Source organism: Mesoplodon mirus (genome assembly GCF_964341445.2).
Source record: "Mesoplodon mirus genome assembly, chromosome: 13".
Taxonomy (NCBI): Eukaryota; Metazoa; Chordata; class Mammalia; order Artiodactyla; family Ziphiidae; genus Mesoplodon; species Mesoplodon mirus.
In genome coordinates, this window is record NC_138989.1 from 38422953 (window position 1) to 38449011 (window position 26059).

Genomic DNA, 26059 nt, shown 5'->3' on the forward strand with positions numbered 1-26059 from the left:
ATGGATGTTCACTGCACTTATCACGATAATCATGTCATGATGTATGTAAGCCAAATCATTTGTTGTATACCTTAAACTTATACAGTGTTGTATGTCAATCATAATTCAATAAAACTGGAAGAAAAAATGGTTAATTAAAAACAAGATAAATTTTGTGCTATGTAATTATATCTCAATAAAGCTGTTATTTTGAAATGTTGTAAATTTTGCCAGGATATAGACTATTAGTAGAATTTTCATATTTTAATTGTAACAAGGTGAGATGGGTACATAAAGGAACAATAAATGAAAAAAGTTAGAAACCTCTATGGTTTTAACAGGAAGCTTAGAGTGGCAGTCTCAGTATGACACAGAACAAACACAATGACTACAATGTTTTATGTTTTTATAAACTAGAACCATCTTATGGTTTTGACAAGACCTAAGTTTTACAAGATTTAAAGGAGGGACAATACCCTCATTTAGGACAATTATTTAATCAGCTGCATTTTCCAGGTTTAGTTCTGAAAGAGCTAAAAATAGACCTGCCTCTTGTCAAGAGAAGGGTAGTAGATCTAAGCCCTTCTGGATCACTGCTCATTGATAAAACAAAAATAAGGGAGAGAGACCCGAAATACAGTAAGGCTCTAAGAGACTTCAGAGTCTTAGGATCTCACTGATAACAATAATGGATTATTTTGAAAGCTATACCTATAAGTAGTAGTAGATAGGTAGAACAACCTAAAAAACCTCATTTGCATGATTAATTTAAACCTCTTTCATTAATCCTTTAGCAAAGATGCTTTAAAGAGCAAAAAACATGTAATTTTCTGAATCTTCTCCTCTATACCTCTGATTAAAAATCAAGCAATAAAAGCCAGAAGAAAAACTATTAAAGATTTAGATTATTTACAAATACTATTCTTAAATTAAGACAAATTTTCCCAAAAGCTAAACTCCCAAGAAATCTCCCATACTTCTTTGGTTATCTTTAAAATTCTCTAATATTAAACACAATTTGAAATAAGTGGGTTATTTTGGCCTGATATCATAGATGCAAATTTAAAAAGTTAAAATGGTTTAATACTACTTAACCCATAGTGCTTTCTTCCCCCTCAGGTTAACTTCACATAAAAAGCACTCACAGATTCAACATACTGACAATCTTAATGCAGATTTTAAATTAATATAAATAAAAGTTACACATTTAAGATTAACTAAATGCCATTCTTTATATAAAACTCTGCTTAAATCCTAAACTACTGAAAATGACTTGAAGAATTACATTTAAGTTACCTTAGGCATTCAATCATGCGAGAAGCAATTTTCTTCCGACGCATCATGCTGAACACCCATATGCGGCTGATCCCACAGATTGCAGGCTCTGGCAATGTTGAGCAGCACCAGGCTTTTTGCCTTTCAAATCTGACTTTTTCTTCTTCTGACCTGATAACTGGAAGTTTTTCTTCTATAACTCTGTAGCCCTATATGTAGCAAAATAGGGGGACATTTTAAAACTTTATTTATTTATTTTTATTGGAGTATAGTTGATTTACACTGTTGTGCCAGTCTCTGCTGCACGGCAAAGTGACTCCATTATACACACAGACGTTGTTGGAGGGGCAAGAATTTTAAAGTGGGAATATTATTAAGCAACTGCCTAGTACTTACCTTAGTGAGGAGGTCACTACTTTTGTCTGGCTTCTTAACAAACTATGGGAACCACTTACGCTTTCACCCTCATTTTAAGAAATAAACAGACCTGGATCTACGTTCTGTTCTAAATCACTAGTTATGTCACCATGAGATAAAGTTACTTAATTATGCTCTGGGTTCCTTACCAATAAATTGGAACTCTCCACCACCTCCTTCAGAGAATTGCTGAGATTAAATAAGGAAATATATACAAAGCAGCCTGCCATCACGGCTGGCAAGTAATAGGAACTGAATGCTAATTTTCTCTACCTCCCATATCCTAGGACCAGCAAAAGGACACGTTAAGAACTCGGCAGTCGCAACTGTTTCTGGGCGTGCTGCCATAGTTCTAGGGTTCACAGCTGTGCAGGAACTAGGATGAGGGATGGCAGAGGAATCAAGAGTTAAAAAGGTCCTTTCCCGGGCTTCCCTGGTGGCTCAGTGGTTGGGAGTCCGCCTGCCGATGCAGGGGATACAGGTTCGTGCCCCGGTCCGGGAAGATCCCACATGCCGCGGAGCGGCTGGGCCTGTGAGCCATGGCCGCTGAGCCTGCGCGTCCGGAGCCTGTGCTCTGCAACGGGAGAGGCCGCGACAGTGAGAGGCCCGCGTACCGCAAAAAAAAAAAAAAAAAAAAAGGTCCTTTCCCTACACTCCTACCTCTAAAAAATAAATAAATACTCTAAGAAAACATAGATCTCTTCTGCTAGTCTAGTGGCCGAAAAGGGACATGGCTAGCCTTCTGATGGGATGTGGTACACAAGTTAAAACAATCAGACAACACAACTGAGAGTTAACAAAGAACAAACAAGCAAATATTACACAACTATGTTCTAATCTAAACACTGCTACAAGTCATTTTTGGAACTAGGTAGAATAAAAATTTAAAAAACACAAGGGTGGGCCTCCCTGGTGGCGCAGTGGTTGAGAGTCCGCCTGCCGATGCAGGGGATACGGGTTCGTGCCCCGGTCTGGGAGGATCCCATATGCCGCGGAGCGGCTGGGCCCGTGAGCCATGGCCGCTGGGCCTGCGCATCCGGAGCCTGTGCTCCGCAACGGGGGAGGCCACAACAGTGAGAGGCCCGCATACCGCAAAAAAAAAAAAAAAAAAAAAACACAAGGGTGGGGAGTTCCCTGATATCTAGTGGTTAGGACTCAGTGTTTTCACTGCCGCAGCCGATTCAATCCCTGGTCAGGGACCTGAGCTCCCGCAAGCCACGCAGCGCGGCCAAAAAAAAAAAAAACCACAACCCAGAAAACTACAAGGGTTTACTAAAGAACATTCATTGTGTACAACAACCACATAAAAAACACTGTAAGAAACAGTCAAAAACAAGACAGATGTCTGCAATTTCTTTTAATGCTTAGTCATTTGCCAAACAGAGGTAAGAATGCTCTATCATAAAATTTGCAAATATCTTTGTCACTCTGTACAAATCTGACTTCAAATATTTAATTTCCCTCATCTTCATTTGTTTCAATCATCAATTTTGTCTAAAAACTGTACTTCCTTCAAGTCGGTATCTTACTATTAACCCTCCTCGGGAGTAATAAATCATGCTAGTTGGAGTGAAATTAAGGGGGGTGAGTTGCTAAGGACAATCCTTAAACACACAACAGTTATTCAATACACACTGAAAGCACTTTGGCATTCAGGAAAATCAAGCATGACATTGTTGATATCTCTTAAAAGTGGGACAATCAAGACTCAGGGACCTATCAAGTGGATAAATGATAAAGCAAAGAATAAATCCACTGCAAAGAAAAAATAAACCCACATGATTTGTACTATGCAAGAATTAACTCAATTACAGTATGGCAAGCTTCTATGAGTTAGTCATTTTATATCAAATTTGTATATCCAAACTACTTTGTCAGCTATTTATTTAAATCAAATTTGTAATTACAAACAGCAAGATTCATAAACTACACAATTTCAGGTTGAATTTTTTAAATGTAGCTTAACATATGGAAATTAACTCATGCAGATTTGTTTCGACTTTGTACTTTATTAGAAAATTTTATGATGAAGCATACACTTGCAGGCAACTAAAAGATACTATTGTTTGTTTTTTTGCACAATTTGGCTCTTAAATATAAGCCAAGTCCTCATCTAGAGCTCAACCAAAGAAGTGCTGATCCACTGCAGGAGTGCGCAACTTTTCATAAAGGGCCAGGCAATAAGTATTTTAGGCTTTGCAGCATACCTGGCCTCTGTTGCAACTATTCAACTCAGCCTTTGTAGTGTGAAAGCAGCCACAGACAATATGTAAGCAAATGGGCATGGCTGTGCTACAATAAAACTTTATAAAAAACAGGTTGGATTTTGCCTTCAGGCTGTAATTTGCCAACCCTTGATTTATTCCAGTGCTGAAGGGACTGAGACAGACATTACGTTAGCAGCCAAAAGGAAACTTCCCGAACAAAATTTAATAGTACTTTTGACTTATAGAATTTTTCTCTTATACTTTATACTGACTTGAGAAACTAATTCCCATGCAAGATAGAACTCCAGTGTAGTAAAGAATTACACACAGGAATTCTTGCATTCATACTCTTCCTTACATAAAATGCTGAAAAATTTACCAGGATTATGTTATTCCTGTAACTCTTTAAACACCATACTACATACGAACACTCTTTAAAAATCACTTACCCATTGGATATGTTCTGCAATTAGGCAACCAACTACTTTTTTGTCATTAGAAATAAAGAGAAGTGTTTTTGTTCTGGAATAGCACATTAGTGGAGCCTGCTGGAAACCTAAATCATTATCAACCATCTCTCTAATCTCGTCAACCTGCCAAATAAAGAACAATATTTTTTTAACAACAAAGCATTTTATATATGTAAAAATATACTATTTCAGTTCAATAAATTGAGTATATTATTCCAAGCAGGACATCCTCTGAAGAGTGCTTCTGAATGACTGTCCTGACCAATAAATGTTTTTCAAGCCCTGTGGACCAATTTGCAAAAGGAGGAAAGAATGGAGAGTAATGTCAAGCCCAGCAGTCTGGGAACAACAGCAGTGAGAGCTCCTACAATAGGTAATAAGTTCCCATTAGAAGGATCATGGGTTTGAGTACTGGAGAGAACTTCACTGGAATCTTCGCCAGGCAAGCCACACTTTTCTTCTTCGCAAGGCTTAATGAGTACTCTCATCAGTAAAATGCAGGTGAACACAGAGGACAGACATAAATGTTTACTCCTTATCAACCATTTATAGGCCAGACATTATGCAAAGCACTTTATCAATATTATCTCATTTAAATCCAACACCTCTTAGAGGCTTATAGTTTCTTTTGCATATGGAAGAAATAAAATTCAAAAGTAACTTTCCCATGTCAGTTATGGGACACCTAGAACCAAAGAGCTGGGATTTCTGGGATTTGAACTTATAATGTTAATATGGCATCAAACTGCTTCTTTCTGTTACCTCCTAGAATTGTGGTCAAGGTCAAGTATGATAAGCTCAAACTTTTATAGGTTCTCAAAGTCAAGATTTTTGTAGGCACCCAAACATTAGTTCCTTCCCCAGTTAAAAAATAATCTGCAAATATTTAGTCCAATAAACATTCATTTGTGACACTAAGTTTAAAATGCAAATAACACCTAAGAGGGTTAAGTACTCACACCTCTTACATGCAGAATACCATGTAATACATCCCTTATTCAGTGATGAAAACTCAAGTCCTCCTAATCCTAGAACAATATCCCACAATACCTGACTCAGTTCCTAAAGGCAAATGACTCACAATTCCTTAGATTTTAATTTTTAACCTATTATGGGTTACTAACCATTAACATACTGAATTGTAGGTTACTAAGAGTCTGTCCTGAGAAATGAAAATGAGGAAATTAGAATTTCCTGTGGAGTCTTGGTAAGAAATGTCTGGATGCCACATGCAGTAAAGCGAAGTACCCACTGTGCATTTCCAAATGATAACAGTTGGAATTCCAAAAATTCCATAATTTAATTTTCATTTAGTCAGTTACTAATCCAACATTAATTCAACAAGTATTTGTTTCTGTGCAAGGATCAATGTTTCAAATACAAGACAGGTTTATGTGCCATTCTAACTACTACTGTCTATACTGTTCAGCAGTGGTAACATGGGGGCTTATTTGAATATCAGGGATTGTTCAGTTATATATTCAGGGTACCTGAAAAGTCAGGAACCACAGGATAAACTTATACAAATGATCCTTGAACACCACAGGTTTGAAAAGGATGGGTCCACTTTTACATGGATATTTTTCAATAGTAAATACTTCAGTACTACATGGTCCGTGGTTGGTTGAATCCGAAGATACAGAGGAACCTAGCACACCGAATTATATGTAGATTAACACTGCCTCCCCCAACCGTTGTTCAAGGAATTATATGTAGATTAACACTGCCTCCCCCAACCGTTGTTCAAGGATCTGTAAGTGGAATGTTAGCTATATTTTCAAATAACAGGTTCAAAGTGTTTTTCTTCAACCTTCCTTTCAGGTGAAGTATCCCTAAATTTAAAGAGGTCCAACTATTAACCTGAGAAAAGTAAATAAACTACTTTCCTTGTGTTTCTAGATATGTTGAAAACACTCTAGTTTAATTAAGTTTTTCAGATAAACAATCAGACCCATTGCTTTACATTATGAGGTGTACTTCTGAAAAAGCATCTGGAGGAAAAACATTTTGAGTATATTATTTGAAAATGTAACTAATATATTCATTAAAAATAAGTTTGTCCTATGGTCTCCTGATATTTAGGGTACTCTATATAATAAAATGGTTCCAGACTTCATTATCTCTCTGGTTCATTTCTCTGAACCCTAAATTGGACTATAACTTGGCTCACACTAGATAAGAGGATTTTAAGTTTTCTCCATTGCATTTATAAATCAGAAGGTATCTTATTTTGTACCTTAGCATTACAGTTACTTCAGGTTTAACTTAAGGAGAACTATGACCTACTACTAGATCCCCTTCTGCAAGAAGCTTTTATTTAGAAATTTACTCAGAATAAAATGACATGTATTAATTTTAATTTTATAAATTATGATTCAGATTTTTATTTTAATTTTGATTCTTGGAATCATTTATGTGGCATTATTCATTACTATGCCTTCACACCATCACTCAAATTACTGGTAATATGAGACAGTAATCAATCAATCCACTAAAAATTCATTTCACTTATGCTAGATACACTACAAAGTTAAAGCATAATTTTTCAGTTGGGTCGTGACTAAATGCTTATTTCTTGTTTTCAGAATTGGTTTTTAAATGTGTTCTGCCAGCAATACATTATACTCTTAAAATTAGCTGCAAAATTATACTATTCATTCTGTGTGAAATTTCACTGGAAATTTACCTTTTTCAGGGCATACTTTGGGTCTTCAGGAAGAACCATTATTATCCTGCCATCAGGATATTCAGCTAGAATTCTTTCTTTTTTCCAACCCTAGACATACATATAAAAAAAGAATTAATTTTATTTATCACATTTCATACATCATATTCATGTACAATAAGAAAAATATATCAATGTGTCTAAAAATTACAGACATGGAAAAGTATATGTTCGTTAATATTTAATAAGACATGATAAATCAGGTAATTTGTATAATAGGTATAATACAAGCTAATTTCTCTCTACTATTCATTCAGAGATCTAATACCACAATAGCATTTCTAATTTATCATTTCCCATTTTAAATTAATTTTGAAAACCACACACCAAAAGCAAGCCCCTTAAGGTCAGTGATTCCCAGAACCTAAAGGATAACTCACCCAGTTTCTTGATAAGAGAATTAAAGTCTTAAATTTCTTTGGAACATCGTTACCTCCACAAACACTCATGGTTTTATGTCTGGCATGCCAAAGACCTCCAGGAGGTTTTAAATGAACTGATTTGCATGCAGTAGCCCAATATGTAAGGAATAGTTTTTATTCTTATTGATCACAACTATCAAAGTCACAAGAAGGATACTATAAAAATATAACTACCTTCTAAGAATCTAATAGGGAAGGAGAGGCTACGTTGTGTGTATCTGAAGTTAAACATACTCAAAAAAAGAGAGGTAATAAACTCTTCTTCAGATCCACACTCGTGGTGATTAATGAGCAGAACCTGCATGAAAAACAAAACAAAACAAAAGCCACTTAAATCTAGTAAGATGGGACTGAACCAGAGGTTAAAACTAGGAGCTTTGAAGTTAAAAATAAGTACAGAAGGAATGAGCTTAACTGGTTGTTCCATTTGTCTTACCCAACCAACTTTAAATAAAAATGCCTTTCAAGAAGCAATATGTACTTCTATTAAAGAAAACCAGCATCTTCTTTCTGAGATTTGTTTGAGAATATTAAAGCTCAATGAAACCAAGAAAAAGGCAACTATATTTTTTAAAATACTATGGCAAGTCTGAGAGGAGGTTGATTTTCTTAAATAATCCAGAATGGTCTTTTTGGGAGAGTGCAGGATCTTAGCTGGGGACAAAAAGTCTAGAAATAAACTTGGTATAAATCACAATTTGGATTAAAGTATTTAAAATCAGAATTTGTTTAAAAAATAGAGCACCCAAAGGTAAAGTAAAATTCAGACTACAGTTATGATGGTAATGCGTTCCCAAGATTTGAGAAGAAAGAAGGAGCAGAAACAATAGTCACAGAAGTCATTTTTTCAAACTAGAAACGAAATCTGAATCATATCCAGATTTGAATATAGGTAAAATGCTTTTAAAAGGAATAAAAGATATCACCCTCTTTAAAAACAAATTTACATTAATATGTTATTTTCGGGAAAAGTTTTTAAAATAAATCTATTTCACATAAAATGAAAATGGAGACTTTTCATTTTAAAAACTAAACGACAAATTCAATGAAAAGCTAGAATTTAAGTAACCCCAACTTACAACGTCATACGTCCTGAACTGAACTACCTAAAGATAATTTGATAAGCTATTCTCCTACTGTCTTTAAAAATAACAATACTGGTCTAACGTCATTATATTGCACCGTAGGCACTAGATAAATTATTTTGCTTTACTGACTTTTTAGTACAAAACTTCCTCTTGATACAAGTTGAGACTTGCATGTTCACGCAGGAAATGTTATCACAATTGGATTTGATACAATTTTTAAAAATGTTTTAAATATGATTGTTTTTTCATGTACATGTATAAGCAGCAGGAATTGCAAAGGGCAGAGTTATTACTGCTTAGGTTTCTAATGTTCATGAAGACAGCATATTTAAGTGAAAACTTTTTAAGAGTTCTGGAATAAAAGTTCAGGGTTTAAATCCCATTTCTTGGTAGTTACTAGCTATATGGTCTTGGGCAAATTAATGGAACTCTCATTCTGTTTCCTGACCTAGGCTATGGACAAAATAGCTGTCATCACATACATTACTTAGGAGTTTAGAGCACTGCATTTAAGAGATGATACCTCACAGAGAGTAGCCACTCAGTAACTCTTAGTAACTTCCACTCTACCTTCCTAATGGTATCAAACTAAAATCCATGTACTACTTTAAGAAAACACAATTAATAAAGTCTCCAAAGTTAAATACGACAATAAATTCAAATCTTGGACAAGGCAAAGATGAAAGAACCAAGTTGGCTAATATCTGTCAAATAAGATACTAAAGACATTTATATGCTTCAACTGCAGTTAACTCTTTCCTGGAGTCAATAACCACATGATCCTCCTATCTTTAGAATACTTAGATGAGATGAAATGTGTCTGCTACTTGAAACTGAGGCAGAGGTGGAGGTTTTGGGAAGGGTAAATGCAGTTTAGAGGAAGAACCAAATAGCCACAGCTTTTTTGCAAAGATATAAATTTCAGTGCAGTGCATTTACACCTTTCACCTTTAGCTCTAACATGTTACACATATCCCTCTGCTAGCAAGTGGTATTTTCCAAACCCCAAATATTTTTAATTCACCCATCCGGCTACTGAAAAGCAGAACGCTTTACACTGCTGAGAGCAATCAATGATTTTTTTTTTTTTTTTTTGCCCCAACCCTACTGTAGTTTCTCTAGACTTCAGAGTCTAAAGAATGCAAGGGGTTTTTCTCTTTTTCCATTTGAAAAAGATTACAATTGAAAACAAAATACATTGGGTGGTGAATATACTGATGTATACAATTGTTGAAATTCATCAACCAAACATTTAGATCTGTGCGTTCAAGTTAAATACGTTCATACTAATCACTTTCATAAAAGGTTGAATGGAAACACCCATGAAAGAATATCCTGAAAAATAAAACCAATAACCAGCTTTTCAAAAACATTATCAAGGGCTTCCCTGGTGGCGCAGTGGTTGAGAGTCCGCCTGCTGATGCAGGGGACACGGGTTCGTGCCCTGGTCCGGGAAGATCCCACATGCCGTGGAGCGGCTGGGCCCGTGAGCCATGGCCGCTGGGCCTGCGCGTCCGGAGCCTGTGCTCCGCAGCAAGAGAGGCCACAACAGTGAGAGGCCCGCATACCACCAAAAAAAAAAAAAAAAAAATTATCAACAAATATAGCAAGGAAAAAAAAAAAAAAGACCTAGAGGGAGAACCTTTAGATGAAAAGAGATTTAAGAGACATACCAACCAATACAACATATGGATCTTAATTCAAACAGTATAGAAAATTACGAGATATTTGGGGAGATTCTGAACCCTGAGGGAATATCTGATACTAAGGAATTAAATTTTAAAGGTGTGGTTATACTCTTTAAATCGTTTACGGTTAAAAAAAAACAGTAATCTTTTCATCTTTTAAAAATACATATTTAAAAATATCCACTAAAATGCTAAGTGACACCTGGGTTTCACTTTAAAATAATTAGGAGGGTTGGATGCAAGAAGATTCCCCATGAACTGTGACTTGTTAAAGCTAAGTGATGAGTACCTGGGGACTCACTGTTTGGTGGTGGGGATGGGGTGCGAGATGGGGTAGACTATTTTGGAAAGTTCAAATCACCCATTGTCAAAACTGTGCCCAAGGCCCAAGGCTTGCTCAGATACCATTTATTCAGAAGTGAAACATGCATGTCCCATCAATCCAGTCAGCAGAGTGGGTAGACCTGAGGCTGGGAAGAGCACCGACCGCAGTGGCCGCAGAGCGGCTTCTGAGATGCTAGTGGTGTTTCTTGTCACGTGGCTGTTCACTTTGCAAAACTACACCATTAAGCTGAGCACTCATTATTTGGGTACCTGTCTTTACATGTTGTATTTCAATTAAAAGTTTACTTAAAATTACTAAAGGAATTTGAAAAGCAGACATCTTTTAGTTCGACAGCAAGTCTAACACTTCTTATGTGTTGAAATAGAATATTCTAAATACCATCTGTTTTTAAAATTTTAAGTCTTCAGAAACAAAAGTAAATTAAAATTAGCTCATTCAAAATTCGGTCACATGCTCTTTTTGACAGTACCCAAGGCAGAAAGCATAAAAAACTGCAGAAAAACTGCATAAGAGAAACAAATTATAGACTCTTGAAATATATAAAAATATTTTGTTGAAATGAATTTTAAACGTAAATATGTACTTATGAATATTTTAAAAGTCAGCAAGGACATACACCAAAATATAAACAGAGGTCATCTGAGTGATTTAATTTTTTTCCTTTTAGTTTATCTGTATTTCCTGTTTTTTCTACTTTAATAAAATGTTATAATAAAAGTATTAATATATAACTACCCCCAAGCAGCTGGTTTTAATTCATGTTTGGATACTTTGCAAAGATAATCTTGTATTAACAACAATAATGATAAAGATGTGTTTCCATGCCCTCTCCAGGCACACCACCTTCCCTGAATCTCCATGTGTTCACTAACCCAAAAGCTCTGTGAACCCTGTCCTTCTGGGTTTTTGGAGGCTTCACTACAGAGGCAGGATTGATCTAATCATTGGCCACTGGTAACAGAACTCAATCTCCAGCCCCTCTCCCCTCCCCAGGATCAGGGTGTGAGAACTGAAACTTCCAACCCTCTGTAGTCAGCTCCACTGGCAAACAGCCCCAGTCCTTGGGTGAGTTCCAAAGGTCATCTCGTTAACGTAACAAAAGACACTTTCTCCCATCACTTAGGAAATTCCAAAGGTTTTGGGAGCTGTGAGTCAGGACAAGCACTGAAGATGCGGTCAATTATTTCTGAGCTAAATTTATTGTACACACAATATATTTTGTTGAAATTCAGATAAAATAATAAGAACCTAGTCTATTACTCATGGACCCTAGAGCCAACTACGTCACTCACTAGCTGTGTGATTTCAGGCAAAATACGTATCCTTCTTTCTGCTGTTTCCTCCTTTATAAATTAATTGTAACTACTTAGTGATCTGCTAAAAGAACTAAGAGGAGTTTAATATGGGTAAAATGCTTAGAGGAGTTCCTGGTGCACAGAAAGACCTTAACTGATATCATTTCTTTTCCCTCCTAAATGTAAAATAAATTAATTTGTATCAATTTATTTACCCCCCAAAAACTCCTCTGGGAATTAAAAAACATGAAGATTATCTTATATGTTGATCTGTGTTCAGTCAACCAGGCGTGAATGATATAATCAGTCTATTAAAGCAAAATTAAGCACAATGCTGTCTGAAGTTAACCTTCAAATCTGTTAGCTATATTTATTACTACTAGACTATTTCAAGATTCATGGTTTCCCATTTTAAATGACTTAACCACTAAAAGCTAGCCAACCTGTTTAAGTTAATTTTTCAGTTTTAAAGAGGTATTCAGAAAAATAAAGTCCCATGACACAGTGGGGTTTTTTAATTCATTAGTGAGTCAGAAATCAAAGAATATACACAAAAATGTTTTATTTTAGAAAAATCTGACTCAATTCTACAGATGTTTTACAGACTTTTCATTTTGTAGGTATGCTATGATAGCAGGATCTCCTCCAGTGTACTTTTCTCATTCTCTGCAATATTTGAACTGAACAGAAGCTAGAACCCCTAAAAGCTTCGACTCCTCCAGTAAAACTGTTTTGATAAATCCTGTATCCTGTACCCTACGACCAATTTTCTTTGATCCAGGGATTAAGCTACAGGGATCTGGAGTTTTGGGATGACTCGACTGCTGAGGCCTACAATGAGACTTACTATAAATATAGACCATAAGCTCCAAAACGACTAAGACTTCGTTTGACACACACTATAGCCCAAGTCATAGCACTGAAAATTAAGTAACCAATAAATATTTTTGAAACGCTGGAGTGTGCTTGAAGGACTAAAGCCTCTATTCATAAAACCAAGAACTTAACCTCTCTGTCTTAGTTTTGTAACCCATAAAAGAGGAATGAAAACTACTTCACTAAGTTACAGTGAATTAAATAATACTTACTGAACAATTACAAAACTTAGTTATAGCTGACAGAATGTGGAAGGTAAAAAGGGGGAGAATGCAGTCACCAAGGTGTCAAATATCATTAATACATATTAAAATTAAAGGCAATCAACAAAACTATCAAAATATAGCTAGTAAAAACTGGGAAAAGAAGATTTTACTAAAACACATTTATATACAGCTTGAGATATATATATATATATATATACATATAAGCTATACATACAATGTTGGAAACACTGAAAAAGACAAAAGTGCTTAACCAGTGGAGAATGAGACTGGAAATAGGGTAGGGAAAAAGGAGGCTCTTTTTCTTTCATTTTATACCTTACAATTCTGGAAATTTCCATTTCCAGGTATACATACTGCTTTTATAAATTTTCTTTTAAAAGATGAGTTGAAGAATAAAAACTTTGAAGGCCACCCTTTAATTCACCTAAATTAAAATCTTTCTAAGGAAAAAAATGTGAAAGGAAAATTTTCTCCACAATGGAGGTTTGAAGAACAAATGCCCTTAAAAGTACATGTTAAAAGAGAAGTATTTAAATGCTCTTTCTTGCAAGTAATACAATAATGGTATATAAGAAAAAATTTTCAATAATGCCTTTTCATAACTAAGGACCATCTGATTCTGAAATACAATCTTTAAAATTACTTTGGAAGGAACTCAATGATTTACAGAGCAACATCTGTTTTCAACAGTTATTTTCCATTTCTCTAACATCCCTGTCATGTGTGTATGTGTGTGTGTGTGTGTGTGTGTGTGTGTGTGTGTGTGTGTGTGTATATATATATATATATATATATATATATATATATATATATTTTGTGCTGTACGCGGGCCTCTCACTGTTGTGGCCTCTCCCATTGCGAAGCACAGGCTCCGGACGCGCAGGCTCAGCGGCCATGGCTCACGGGCCCAGCCGCTCCGCGGCATATGGGATTTTCCCAGACCAGGGCACGAACCCGTGTCCCCTGCATTGGCAGGCGGACTCTCAACCACTGCGCCACCAGGGAAGCCCTGTATATATATTTTTTAAATTATAGTTTTCACCACTTCCTGAGAAAAATCTAAGTTCTAAGAAATAGGTTTTTATGAGAGGTGCTTAATATGTTCTGAACACCAAAACATTTTCATGGGTAAAATGGTAGAATCTTAAAACTACTTGGAGTTTTAATAGCTTCTGATTAAGAAAAACAAAAATCTAAAAGAAACAGAAGTGATGAAGTCTGGTTTTTATTAAGGTCACCCAATTTATAATTCAGAAAAAAAGTCCAGAGCTCAGCTAATTAGATATTTTTAATACATGGCAGTAACCTTCTTAAATGATGTCCACCTAATCAACTTGCTGGACTAACCAATGCTTAGTTTTCCCTGGGTAACAGAAGCTGATGCCTGGGGCACACTGACTGTCAACCAGTAAACAACTACTTTGGAATTCCAAAACTAAGTGACGTGATTACCAAGAGTCATTTGTTTGTTCCTATTTGTTTATGCCAATTTATTATTTTAACTATAAAATGCAATCAAATAAACTGCCAAAATTATAGTGCAGGGACTTCCCTGGTGGGGCAGTGGTTAAGAATATGCCTGCCAACGAAGGGGACATGGATTTGAGCCCTGGTCCGGGAAGATCCCACAAGCCGTGGAGCAACAATGCCCATGCGCCACAACTACTGAGCCTGCACTCTAAAGCCTGTGCGCAACAAGAGAAGCCACCGCAATGAGAAGCCCATGGACCACAACGAAAAGCAGCCCCGGCTCGCCGCAACTAAAAAAAAAAAAACCCGCACGCAGCAATGAAGACCCAAGGCAGCCAAAAATAGATGAATAAATGAACTTATTTTTTTATTAAAAAAAAAAGCACAGGTATTTGGGTCTGCATCTCCTCTTTAAGAAACAAGAGTGCAAAAATAGTTGTTTTAATGAAAGTTAGGCAGGACATTCTGGAAAAAAGCAAATAGGCCAAGTCTCTTTTAAAAATCAGAAATGCAACAAGAACAATTCTATACCCAGATTCTCAGGTTGCTCTGCAATATTTAAGTTCTTCCTCTATTTTTTTAAAAGTACATCATAAAGGATGGCTATGGGTGTGATTTATATGAGGAAAAAGACAAAGCTAAACTAATTAGACGATCCATACTCAAAGAAACAGCTTCCCCCCATCAATTACATTTAACATATATTGATAGGCTTCAAATTATAATAAAATGTTTAAACTATGTAATGACCCTATAGAAGACATTGTTCTTTTTGCCCATCCCAAGCCATTCTCTCCCATTCTTTTTTTAACCATTTTGTTTGGGGTGGTAATATGTGTATTTCCAACAATAAATTCCAAATAGCCCAGTGTTTCTCAACAGGGCTGTTACTGGCACTTTAGGCTAGACATTCTACCTTCTTTGGAACTGTCACATGCACTGCAAAAAGTTTAGTACCCCTAAACCCTGCCCACCAAATGTCAATACTCTCCACATATTTCCAGACGCTACCTAACAGAAGTTATGTAATAAAAACCCCATTCCCCTACCTTGGGAACCACTGGCATAATAAATCATATTCTCTTGCTTCTTTTTGACAGATTCTTGCATTCCCAGCTCTCTTGCAGCTAAGGGTAGCTACCAGGCCCAGTTTTGGTGAATAAGACATAGGGAACTTTGCAAGAGCTTCTGGAAAAATGCTGTTCTTCACTGATAAAAGGAAAAAACCACTTGAGGGACTCTTTTTGAAAGAATACCCACTCCAACCAACATTCCTGCTTTAAATCTGAACATGGTACCTGGACTACAGGAGTTTACTTTATAGACCATGAAGTTACAGCTATGAAGCTAAGAAGTCAACACACTAAGGAGAGGAGGGCACTGAAGGAGAAATACCAGTGTTCATGTTGGGTATTTTTAAAAAACATTTTTTTGATTGTTGAACTGCTGAATGGAACAACCCCAAGACTATGTACCTCCAGAAAACATGTATCCTTATGATCTAAGCTACTATTAGTTGGGTATTCTGATACTAAGGATCTCCACTTGAATCAACTTCTTTGATTAACTGACCCAATTTTCCCAATTGTGTCAGTTAAGAAAACATCTGTAATTACATCATCAAATCTATTACTACAGGAATAATATTTATCTTAAGGTATACTCGGGTCAGACCTAACTAAAAGTCAAATGAAGAATTATGAGATTCTTTTCTCTCCTGTCATTCTCAAATACTAAGGAATCCAAAACATCCCTTTATTAGGATTCATCAATTAAGCACTTTTCAACTTGTAGCAATAATCTCCCAGTATATAAGAAATATTTCATTTGATGTCAGTCTCATCTCAAGGTCATCTGGGCTTAGTGAGCAAATCTACTGACCTCTTCAGTTTCACTCATGATTTTAAAAAATTCATGGCCCAAACACCCCTCCACCCCAAGTCCCAAATCCATTACTGAAAAATGTTCTCTAAACGTATATCTTTGGGAGTTCCACTCCCAGTTAAGATAAAGAAGGTCATAAAAAGATCACTGGTTGTAATAAGAAAACACCCAATAAACTAAAAAACATTTTGTTTTCTTTTTTTTTTTTTTAAGGCAATGAAGAGCTGTGGACTGATTTCCAGAGATGAACCCGCCCTACCTAGGTGAGCAGAGACCAGCAGCCATTTTTACCCCTGAGACATTGACCAATCAGTGTGTTAGAGGAGCAGGATTGCCACAGGCAGAGGACAAGAAAAGTCTCCTATTGGGACAGGGAAAAATCAATCAAATTCTTAATGGTCGTAAGTGAGCTGGCGTGGAAGTCTGAAATCTGGAGGAGCGCGAAACACAGAAGTAATTCTCCACCAACTCTCTCCCATGGGATATCTGCTGAGTGGGGCTAGGAGGTATAGAGAGATTTGTGTACTGTGGAGTTTAGATCCTCAACCTCTGCTGGAGAAAGGCACTTGATCCCAACCTTAAGACATTAAAAATCCAAATGGATAAAATAACTAAAAATTTCAACCCAACTCAACTCCTAATGAAATCTAAGAGATCAGCCCCTTAACGTAGTTGCCAGACAGAAAGAAGGGAAAGCTTTGGCTAGGGGGCGGGGGGCGGCGGCAGGGAAGGGAATTATCTGATTATCTACTTCAGTTGCTAGTGTTCTTTTATACACAATGTCCAATGTCCAAGAAAAACTTACAAGGCAAGACAGGAAGATTTAATATTGTCAACAGGTCAGTTCTTCCCAACTTCATCTATAGAGTCAATGCAATCCCAATCAAAATCCCAGCAAGCTATTTTGTGGATATTGACAAACTGATTCTTAAGTTTATATGGAAAGGCAAAAAAGTCCGAATAGCTAACACAGTATTGAAAACGAACAGGGTCAGAGAACTAACACTATTGGACATCAAGACTTACTGTAAAGCTACAATCATCAAGCCAGTGTGACACTGGTGAAAGAAGAAACAAAGAGACAATGAAGCAGAACAGAAAGCCCAGAAACAGACCCACATATAGTCAACTGACCTTTGGTAAAAAGCAACAGCAATACAATGGAGAAAAGATAGTCTTTTCAACAAATGGTGCTCGAACTACTACTATATGTCCACGTGCAAAAAAAAAAGAAAAAAAAAGGGTTTAGACACAGACCTGACACCCTTCACAAAAATTAACTCAAAATGGACCATAGATGTAAATGTAAGATGCAAAACTATAGAAACTCCTAGGAGATAACAAAGGGAAACATCCAGATGACCTTAGGTATGGCAATAATTCTTTAGATACAACACCAAAAGCACAATCCATGAAAGAAAGAACGGATAAGACGGACTTCATTAAACTTAAAATTAAAAACTTCTGCTCTGCAAAAGACACTGTCCAGAGGGTGAGAAGACAAACCTCAGACTGGGAGATATCAATATTTACAATGACCTAGCTCATAAAGGGCTGTCATCCAAAACATACAAAGAATTCTTAAAACTCAACAATAAGAAAACAAACAACCTGTTAAAAAATGGGCCAGGGACTTCCCTGGTGGCGCAGTGGTTAAGAATCCACCTGCCAATGCAGGGGACACGGGTTTGAGACCCGGTCCAGGAAGATCCCACATGTCACGGAGCAACTAAGCCCGTGCGGCCACAACTACTGAGTCTGTGCTCTAGAGCCTGCGCGCCACAACTACTGAAGCCTGCGCGCCACAACTGCTGAAGCCCGTGCACCTAGAGCCCGTGCTCCACAGCAAGAGAAACCACAGCAATGAGAAGCCCGCACACCTCAACGAAGAGTAGACCCTGCTCAACACAACTAGAGAAAGTCCGTGTGCAGTAACAAGGACCAATGCAGCCAAAAATAAATAAATTAATTAATTAATTAAAAAAAGAAAAAAAAAGGGCCAAAGATCTGGACAGATGCCTCACCAAAGAAGATATACAGATGGCAAATAAGCATATGAAAATATGCTCCCTATTCTGTCACCATGGAAATGCAAATTAAAACAACAGTAAGATCCAATACACAACCATTAGGATGGCTAAAACCCAGAACGCTGACAACATCAAATTCTGGCAAGAATGTGGAGCAACAGAAAATCTCATTCATTGCTGGTGGGAATGCAAAATGGTACAGCCACTTTGGAAAACAGTTTGGCAGTTCTCACAAAACTAGACATACTCCTACCATACGACCCAGCATTTGCACTCAGTATTTACAAAAACGAGTTGAAAAGGTATGTCCACACAAAAACCTGCACATGGACATTTACAGCAGCTTTATTCACAACTGCCGAAATGTGGAAGCAACCAAGATGTTCTTCAGTAGGTGAATAGGTAAATAAATTATGATACATCAGGATAATAAAATATTATTCATCACTAAAAAGAAATGAGCTATCATGAAAAGATACAGAGTAACTTTCAATGAATAATAGTAAGTGAAAGAAGTCAATGTGAAAAGGCTACATACTGTATGATTCCAATTACATACCATTCTGGAAAAGCCCAAACTTTGGAAACAGTTAAAAAGATCAGTGGTTGCCAGGGGCTGGGGAGAACAGAAAAACTATTCTGTATGACATTACTGGATACATGTCATTATGTATCTTTTAAACCCATGAAATGTAAAACACCAAGAGTGAACCCTAATATATACTATGGACTTTGGGTGATAATTTGTCAATGTAGGTTCATCAACTGCAACAAATGTACCACTCTGGTGTGGAATGTCAAGCATATGTAGGGGCAGGAGTATACAGGAACTTTCTCTACCGTAGGCTCAATTTCCCTATAAACTGCTCTATAAAAATAAAGTCTATAAAAAAAAAGTAAGACCATGGACAGAAATAGGAAATTATGATCCAAGATCAAGAGGGAAAAAGTCAGTAGAAACAGGCCCAGTGTGACCCAAATGTTTGAATTAGCAGAAAAGAACTTTAAAATTGCTATTACACATATGCTAAAGATTTTAAAGGACAAGAGGAAAAACTACGTGAAAGAAGAATTTCAGGAGAGAAGCTAAAACTCTCAAAGATTTAATTCCTATGATAGAAGGATTAGAAGCATTATTTTTATATATAAAGAAAAATTTATCTTACAGAAAATTAAAATTAAATACAACTGAAGAAAAACCACTGGTACAAAATAATCTATAATGACCTCTTACATCTTAGCAAAAAAAAAAAAAAAAGAGTTAAATTCCTTTGACTATTTTTCTAAACAAAGAACAAACGATTTTAGCACCTAAATTCAGTCAGATATATAATTCAATATGCAAACCTAGTTAATAAACCTCTAACTGCCACAATGAATTCAAATTTGGGCTGCTTTACTTTTTGAAGTATGTTACTATTCTGTCTAACTTACAATATGTTCCATGTCCCCCAAAGATATTTATATTATTAATTCCCAATGATTTAATATCAACAAATATCAGAGTTGCCAAAGTCCAGAGGAATCTTCTGGTTTAATCTCATTTTTAAATGAGAAAACTGAGACTCACCACTCTTGTTCTGAGGCTTCAAATCAAAATCTGTTCTTTAACTCAATGTATTTGTTGAGCCCCTACTACGCATTGGCAGGTGCTCTTCAGCATGATAAACCGACTATCAAGGATTCTGCTTCGACACAGCTTCTACTCCAGTGGGGAATACACACAACAAACTTTCAGAGTGTGATAAGTTATACAGACAGAAGAGGGACAAGGGGAGCTATTTTGTACTGGGTGGTCAGGGAGGGTGTCTTTAAGACCAGAATGAAGAGAGCCAGTATGTGAAGATCTGAGAGAACACTCCAAGAAAAAGTAATATAAGTACAAATACACTAAGAATGGAATGTGGTTGAAGTGGTTTAAGAACAGAAGGAAGATCTGCATGACCGGAGTACAGCAAGTAAGAGGAAGAGTGTAAGGAGATGTGATTAGAGAAGGGGGAGTGTGCCGGGCCTTGATGCCACAGTTAAGTACTCTGAATTTTATTCTATGTGTGATGCGAAATCACTGGAAAATTTTAAAGAAAGGAAGGACATAATCTGATTCAAGTTTTTAAAAGACTGCTATGGACAACATGGAGAAAGATTAAAGGAAAACAAAAATGGAAGCTGGGAGACCAGTTAGGAAAGCACTACACAAGTGGTCCAGGCAAAAAATGATGCCAGCTTGGTTCAGAGCAGGAGCAGTAGACATGACAAAAGTGGGAGTATTTGGAATCTATTTTGAAGGTGAAATTCACTAATAGATTGAGTTAGAAGCACAATAAAAAGAAAACTGAAGGACTGTTCTGAAGTTTTCAGCTTGTGGATATGAGTAAATGGCAGTACCATCTCTGGAATAGAGAAAAGTAGAGGAAAAACAGATTGAAGTTTTTATTTGCCACTATACTCCCCAGAGTTTGTCAACACTCTTCTACTAAGCCTGGGCTCTAGAGCCCACGAGCCACAACTAATGAGCCCACATGCCACAACTACTGAAGCCCGCATGCCTAGAGCCCATGCTCTGCAACAAGAGAAGCCACCACAATGAGAAGCCCACGCACCGCAACGAAGAGTAGCCCCCGCTCGCCACAACTAGAGAAAGCCTGCGCGTAGCAACAAAGACCCAACGCAGCCATAAATAAATAAATAAATAAATTTATTTATTTTAAAAAATGTAAAATTTTGTTGCATGTAACACTCATTCTAAAGGTATTCTTTCTCCAATATATGGCCTTCACATCCCAAAGGAAAATTACTTTCTGACTGCTCCCATTCTACATTTATACACCACATTATTTTAAGTCTTTAAGATATAATAAGTTAGACAAACTAAAAATGTGTGTCAGGGAAGAGAGAAAAAACACTTGGATGCTTGAAATAAGACATTTGGTAATTTTTATGTAACAAATTCCTACCTGTTTCTAAAGAAACTACTTCTTAACTTTCAACTTTCAACCTTTAAGCAGGGAAACTCAATGAAACTCAGACCAAATTCTGAGTCGGCTCTCTGAATTCCTCCTACAAATATACCTGGGCTCCCTATTCCCTAACAATGTCGGAGTACAGTTCTAAGAGCCAATGCTACTTTGCTTCGGATTCCTTTCCCAATCCCAAGACTTAAAAATCCCTATTCCTGCTCCACACCCAGTTTCCTCTTTGTCCTAATTATCTTCAAAAGGAATACAGAAAAAGTATGCATAAGTAAATTCACATGTATTCAAGTTTCACATAAAAGAAATTAAAGGTTACTGGATCATGGCTTCCCTGACTCAGCTTTCTGTAGCAGCACTGCCTAACTGAACTCACTGTGACAATACAAATATTCTACATCTACACTAACACGTAGCCTCTAGCAACATGTGACTACTGAGCACTGGTTACTGTAACTGAGGAACAGCATTTTTCTTTCTGTGGTTTAGTGCTACCATACTGGATAGTGCAGCTGTACATCTAATCAGGGATCTGTCAAATCCTTCTTCGAAGTTTTTCTTGTCATCAAGACATGAAAACAAACCCCTCTTCTGATCACTGCTCTACCAAAGTAATTATCACTTCTAAACTGCAAAGCTAATTTATAATTTAATTTTTTTTATTAGTTTCTGCTTTATAGCAAAGTGAATCAGTCATACATATACATCTGTTCCCACATCCCTTCCCTCTTGCATCTCCCTCCCTCCCACCCTCCCTATCCCACCCCTCCAGGCGGTCACACAGCACCAGCTGATCTCCCTGTGCTATGCGGCTGCTTCCCACTATCTACCTTACGTTTGGTATTGTATATATGTCCATGCCTCTCTTTCGCTTTATAATTTAATTTAAATAGTTAATATTGATTTATTGCTTTAATAGTTACTTAAATCTTCTATTGTTAACTTTTCATTTCTTTCAGGCTTTGTTCCTAAATTTGAAGGCAAGGGTATATCAAATACCCTTGAGAGTAAGGTCCTCCACAAAGCATTCAGTCAAATGTTAATCAATTCAAAGGAGATAAGGGAAAGACAGAGGTAAGAAAGATTAAGTTAGGAGATTTTCTGCAAAGAACGCACACATTATTCCTCTTCTGCATTACTAAAAGCTCAAAATACAGATGAGTTCTGGACAGGTTCCTTGCCTAGCAACATGGCTCAATGCTCTTGGGGGAGTTTTTCCTGCTTTCTCTTCACACCTTTAGGAAAACAGTATCTTAGTTCATGAAGGGAAACTGCAATGAACCTAGGTCTAAACCAGAATCCAGGCTCCCCCTGAGGCCTTAAGGGGCTCCTTCCTAAATAGTTTCTAGTAAGTCAGATAAAATACATTTCCTCAAATGGTGTCAATGAGGCAGATGGAGTACAATGAAGGAATAGAGAAAGAGAGCACCATCACTCTCTCCCCTACCCCAAACCAAAGAGGATAAGGAAAAGAAAAAGAAAATATTTTAGTCAACCAAAAGTAGCCTCTGTGGCATCAATTTCTATTGATACTATGGCTATATAATTTATATGTTATTTTAATCTTTTGAAAAGAAGACTTCAGCCATTTTAACTTGTCATAGATTATCACCATGTCTAAGGGAAACTTTTTACCCTAAGGAAAAACTACTTATTTTCTAAAGAATGTTTGATTAAAATATAAAAAGCATATGGGCCTCCCTGGTGGCGCAGTGGTTGAGAGTCCGCCTGCCGATGCAGGGGATACGGGTTCGTGCCCCGGTCTGGGAGGATCCCATATGCCGCGGAGCGGCTGGGCCCGTGAGCCATGGCCGCTGGGCCTGCGCATCCGGAGCCTGTGCTCCGCAACGGGAGAGGCCACAACGGTGAGAGGCCCGCATACAGCAAAAAGAAAAAAAAAAAAAAAAAAAAAAAAAAAAAATAAAAAGCATAACTCATTCTAATTTATTCTAAGTGGAAGAAAACTTGATTTCCAATCGCTGAACACTGCCCATTTGAAATAAATAAAAGCCAGAGCACGAAATGACTTCTTTTCTATATGCTTCTCTCCAAGAATCATACACAACAGATGAACTGGCATTTAAAAAACTTAGATGTTTCATCAAACACTTAAGAATACTTAATGCAAAAGCACAATATTAGGTGCCCAATAAATGATTCATGTCACAACCCAAAATCCAGGGTTGTGATCACAGCAGAATATCTTTAACATAGGTATGTTTTTATCCTCTCTCCATACACTAGAAAAGAATGCTACCATGTTCTGGAGGAGTTTCTACCTTAAAATCTATGTATACCTACACATTTGAAAACAGCAAAAGATAAGAACATTAACTTTGATGTTAGTGAAGGATGGCCAACTGCTAAACTCGATTCCTTCTCTTGAGCTTATTTCAAAAATAAATAAAATAACCCATAGCTCTGTCCCATCAAGGAGGGTGGGGGTGGGGTCTGGGGCAGGAATCAGTCTTCCCTAAGTTGCTCTACTGCTTTACAGCTTTGCAAGAGCCAGAATTTGTTGAGAAGGTGATGACTCCACCTTGTTCCATAAACTAATTTCCTTTGGTATTGTGGAAGAGCAGAGTACATTAATTCCTGGTTGATTTCTTTACAGATTGTGTCAGAAATTAAGAACTTCCTTTAAAATAAAGAATTAAGTCTTTTAAACCAAATCTTTTCATAATTTGAGGAAACTGGTTGCGAGGATCAGATAATGTAACTTGAGCAGAACACATTTTAACTTCTACCAGATTCACATATGTAAAATAAACAAATATTTTTGCCAAAGAAGTATTCTATAATTTAGCTGCCTGATAGAGCTATTTTTCTTTTCAAGTTGTAAGGATATTAATACAGTCAAATTGGAAAAGTACAAATTTCAAGTGACAAATCAATATCTAGCTATAGATATTCTATGTCCACACACCTTATATTTTATTTAGTTAAGCAGTAGGAGGGTGTATGTGTGGAAAAGCAGATGAAATAAGGAATATAAAGGATCATCACAGAAGGGAACCAAAAAAAGAAAACCCCACTTATCTTGGGAAGAAGTAACTGGATAAATAAAACCATGAATATAAATCCTTCAACCAAAGGTAAGGATACAAATTTAACTGAAGCCAATAAAGATCTTTAAATAATCCAACATCTGGTGCCTATATGAAATGAATTGGTGATCTCAGTTCAGATATCCTGGAGGTCTTATTAATGTGAGTGTACAGTACTGAAGGTAACATGTATAAAATAAAAATAAATTCCATTTCAGATATGGGTAAACAGCAATTACATTAAATTACTATTTTCACAAGATATCTGAAATGGTTCAAAATTATTTAAAATTTTGCTACTTCCAAAAACAAGTATTAAGTAATACCCATTATGCCTCAAATGCACATACATCAAAAAATACATACTAAAACTTATTTACTTTGTGGGATTTTTTTTAAGTATACTACAAATTCTGAGGTTTTAACCATCAAGAATTTCTCTCTTTAATTTTATTAAGAAAAGCTCTCATGTTAGCAAAGAGAAGTTAAGGAAATCCCCAGTCTATTTGGTATAATATACAGCACTATCAATCCCTCAAATAAAAAGTGTGTCAAGCTATACTGAATATTAAGCAGGCTTATCAATAGTTAATAATTATTAAAATCAAAGGAAATTTTTTTAAATACTCAAGTTGAACAGCATTACTTGTTAGAAGAGGTTCAATAACACTTTAAAAATATAACTTAAATTCAAAAATCCCACAACATACACCAGCCAGAATAAATTTGCTGGGTTTTATGTTTGGCTCTGTTTTAAAATAAGCCTGTATATATACTACAAGGGCTTTGTATATATTACCATTTCCTAAAGACAAAAATTTTTCAATGACTTAAATTTGGCAATTCATCTCTAATTATCTGATTCTGCATTTTAGAAGGCATGAATTCCACTTACCACATATTTTACAGCACTTATAAACTGGTTGTGGAAGAGCAGATGCTGTGTTTCATCTTCTGGATTTGAAGCTGTGTAAAGCATGCCACAAACATTACAGGAAACTGCTCCAAATCTTTTTTGTCCTGCATCCTATTTATAAAAAACAAACAGAAGGTTTTTTCCCCCCCAAAAGAATAATTCCAGAACATCAGCCTCTAAAGCTATAACATGAACATAGAGTGAGAAGTGTTTAAAATAACATTCAATGTTGATTATAAAAACTAAGATGTTGGGGCTTCCCTGGTGGCGCAGTGGTTGAGAGTCCGCCTGCCGATGCAGGGGACACGGGTTCGTGCCCTGGTCCGGGAAGATCCCACATGCCACAGAGCGGCTAGGCCCGTGAGCCATGGCTGCTGAGCCTGCGCGTCCAGAGCCTGTGCTCCACAACGGGAGAGGCCACAACAGTGAGAGGCCCGCGTACCACAAAAAAAACAAAAACAAAAAAACAAACAAACAAAAAACTAAGATGTTAATCTTTGAAATCTGTATGTAATTTTATTAAGAACTGTTTTCCATTTTAGTAATCACTCACTCCACAGCATTTAATAACAACTGAAAGGAACTGAGAAGTATCTTTAACACTACAATCTTAGTTCTAAAGCCCCAAACAGCAAATACTGTATAAATAAGAACTAGTATGTATTTTGTATCTGTGAATAATTATACTGCTAAAGTTTAGAAGAAATAATGTTTCAGAGACATCTTTG

The 26059-nt window shown here is 36.6% G+C and overlaps 1 protein-coding gene across 3 annotated transcripts in view; it reads right to left on the reverse strand.

The window, feature by feature from the left end:
• Nucleotides 1-26059, reverse strand: part of ESCO1 (establishment of sister chromatid cohesion N-acetyltransferase 1) — a 68870-nt gene that overhangs the window by 7026 nt on the left and 35785 nt on the right. For 2 of the 3 annotated variants that reach the window (XM_082640415.1, XM_082640416.1), the window contains exons 8-11: nt 25311-25442; nt 7035-7124; nt 4328-4471; nt 1276-1463 (exon numbers count right to left, since the gene is read on the reverse strand). In XM_082640415.1, the coding sequence (XP_082496541.1) occupies nt 1276-1463; nt 4328-4471; nt 7035-7124; nt 25311-25442 (554 nt within the window). Of the gene's footprint in view, nt 1-1275; nt 1464-4327; nt 4472-7034; nt 7125-7669; nt 7794-25310; nt 25443-26059 lie in introns of those variants that run through there. The other variant, XR_014295692.1, reaches the window with a different exon arrangement.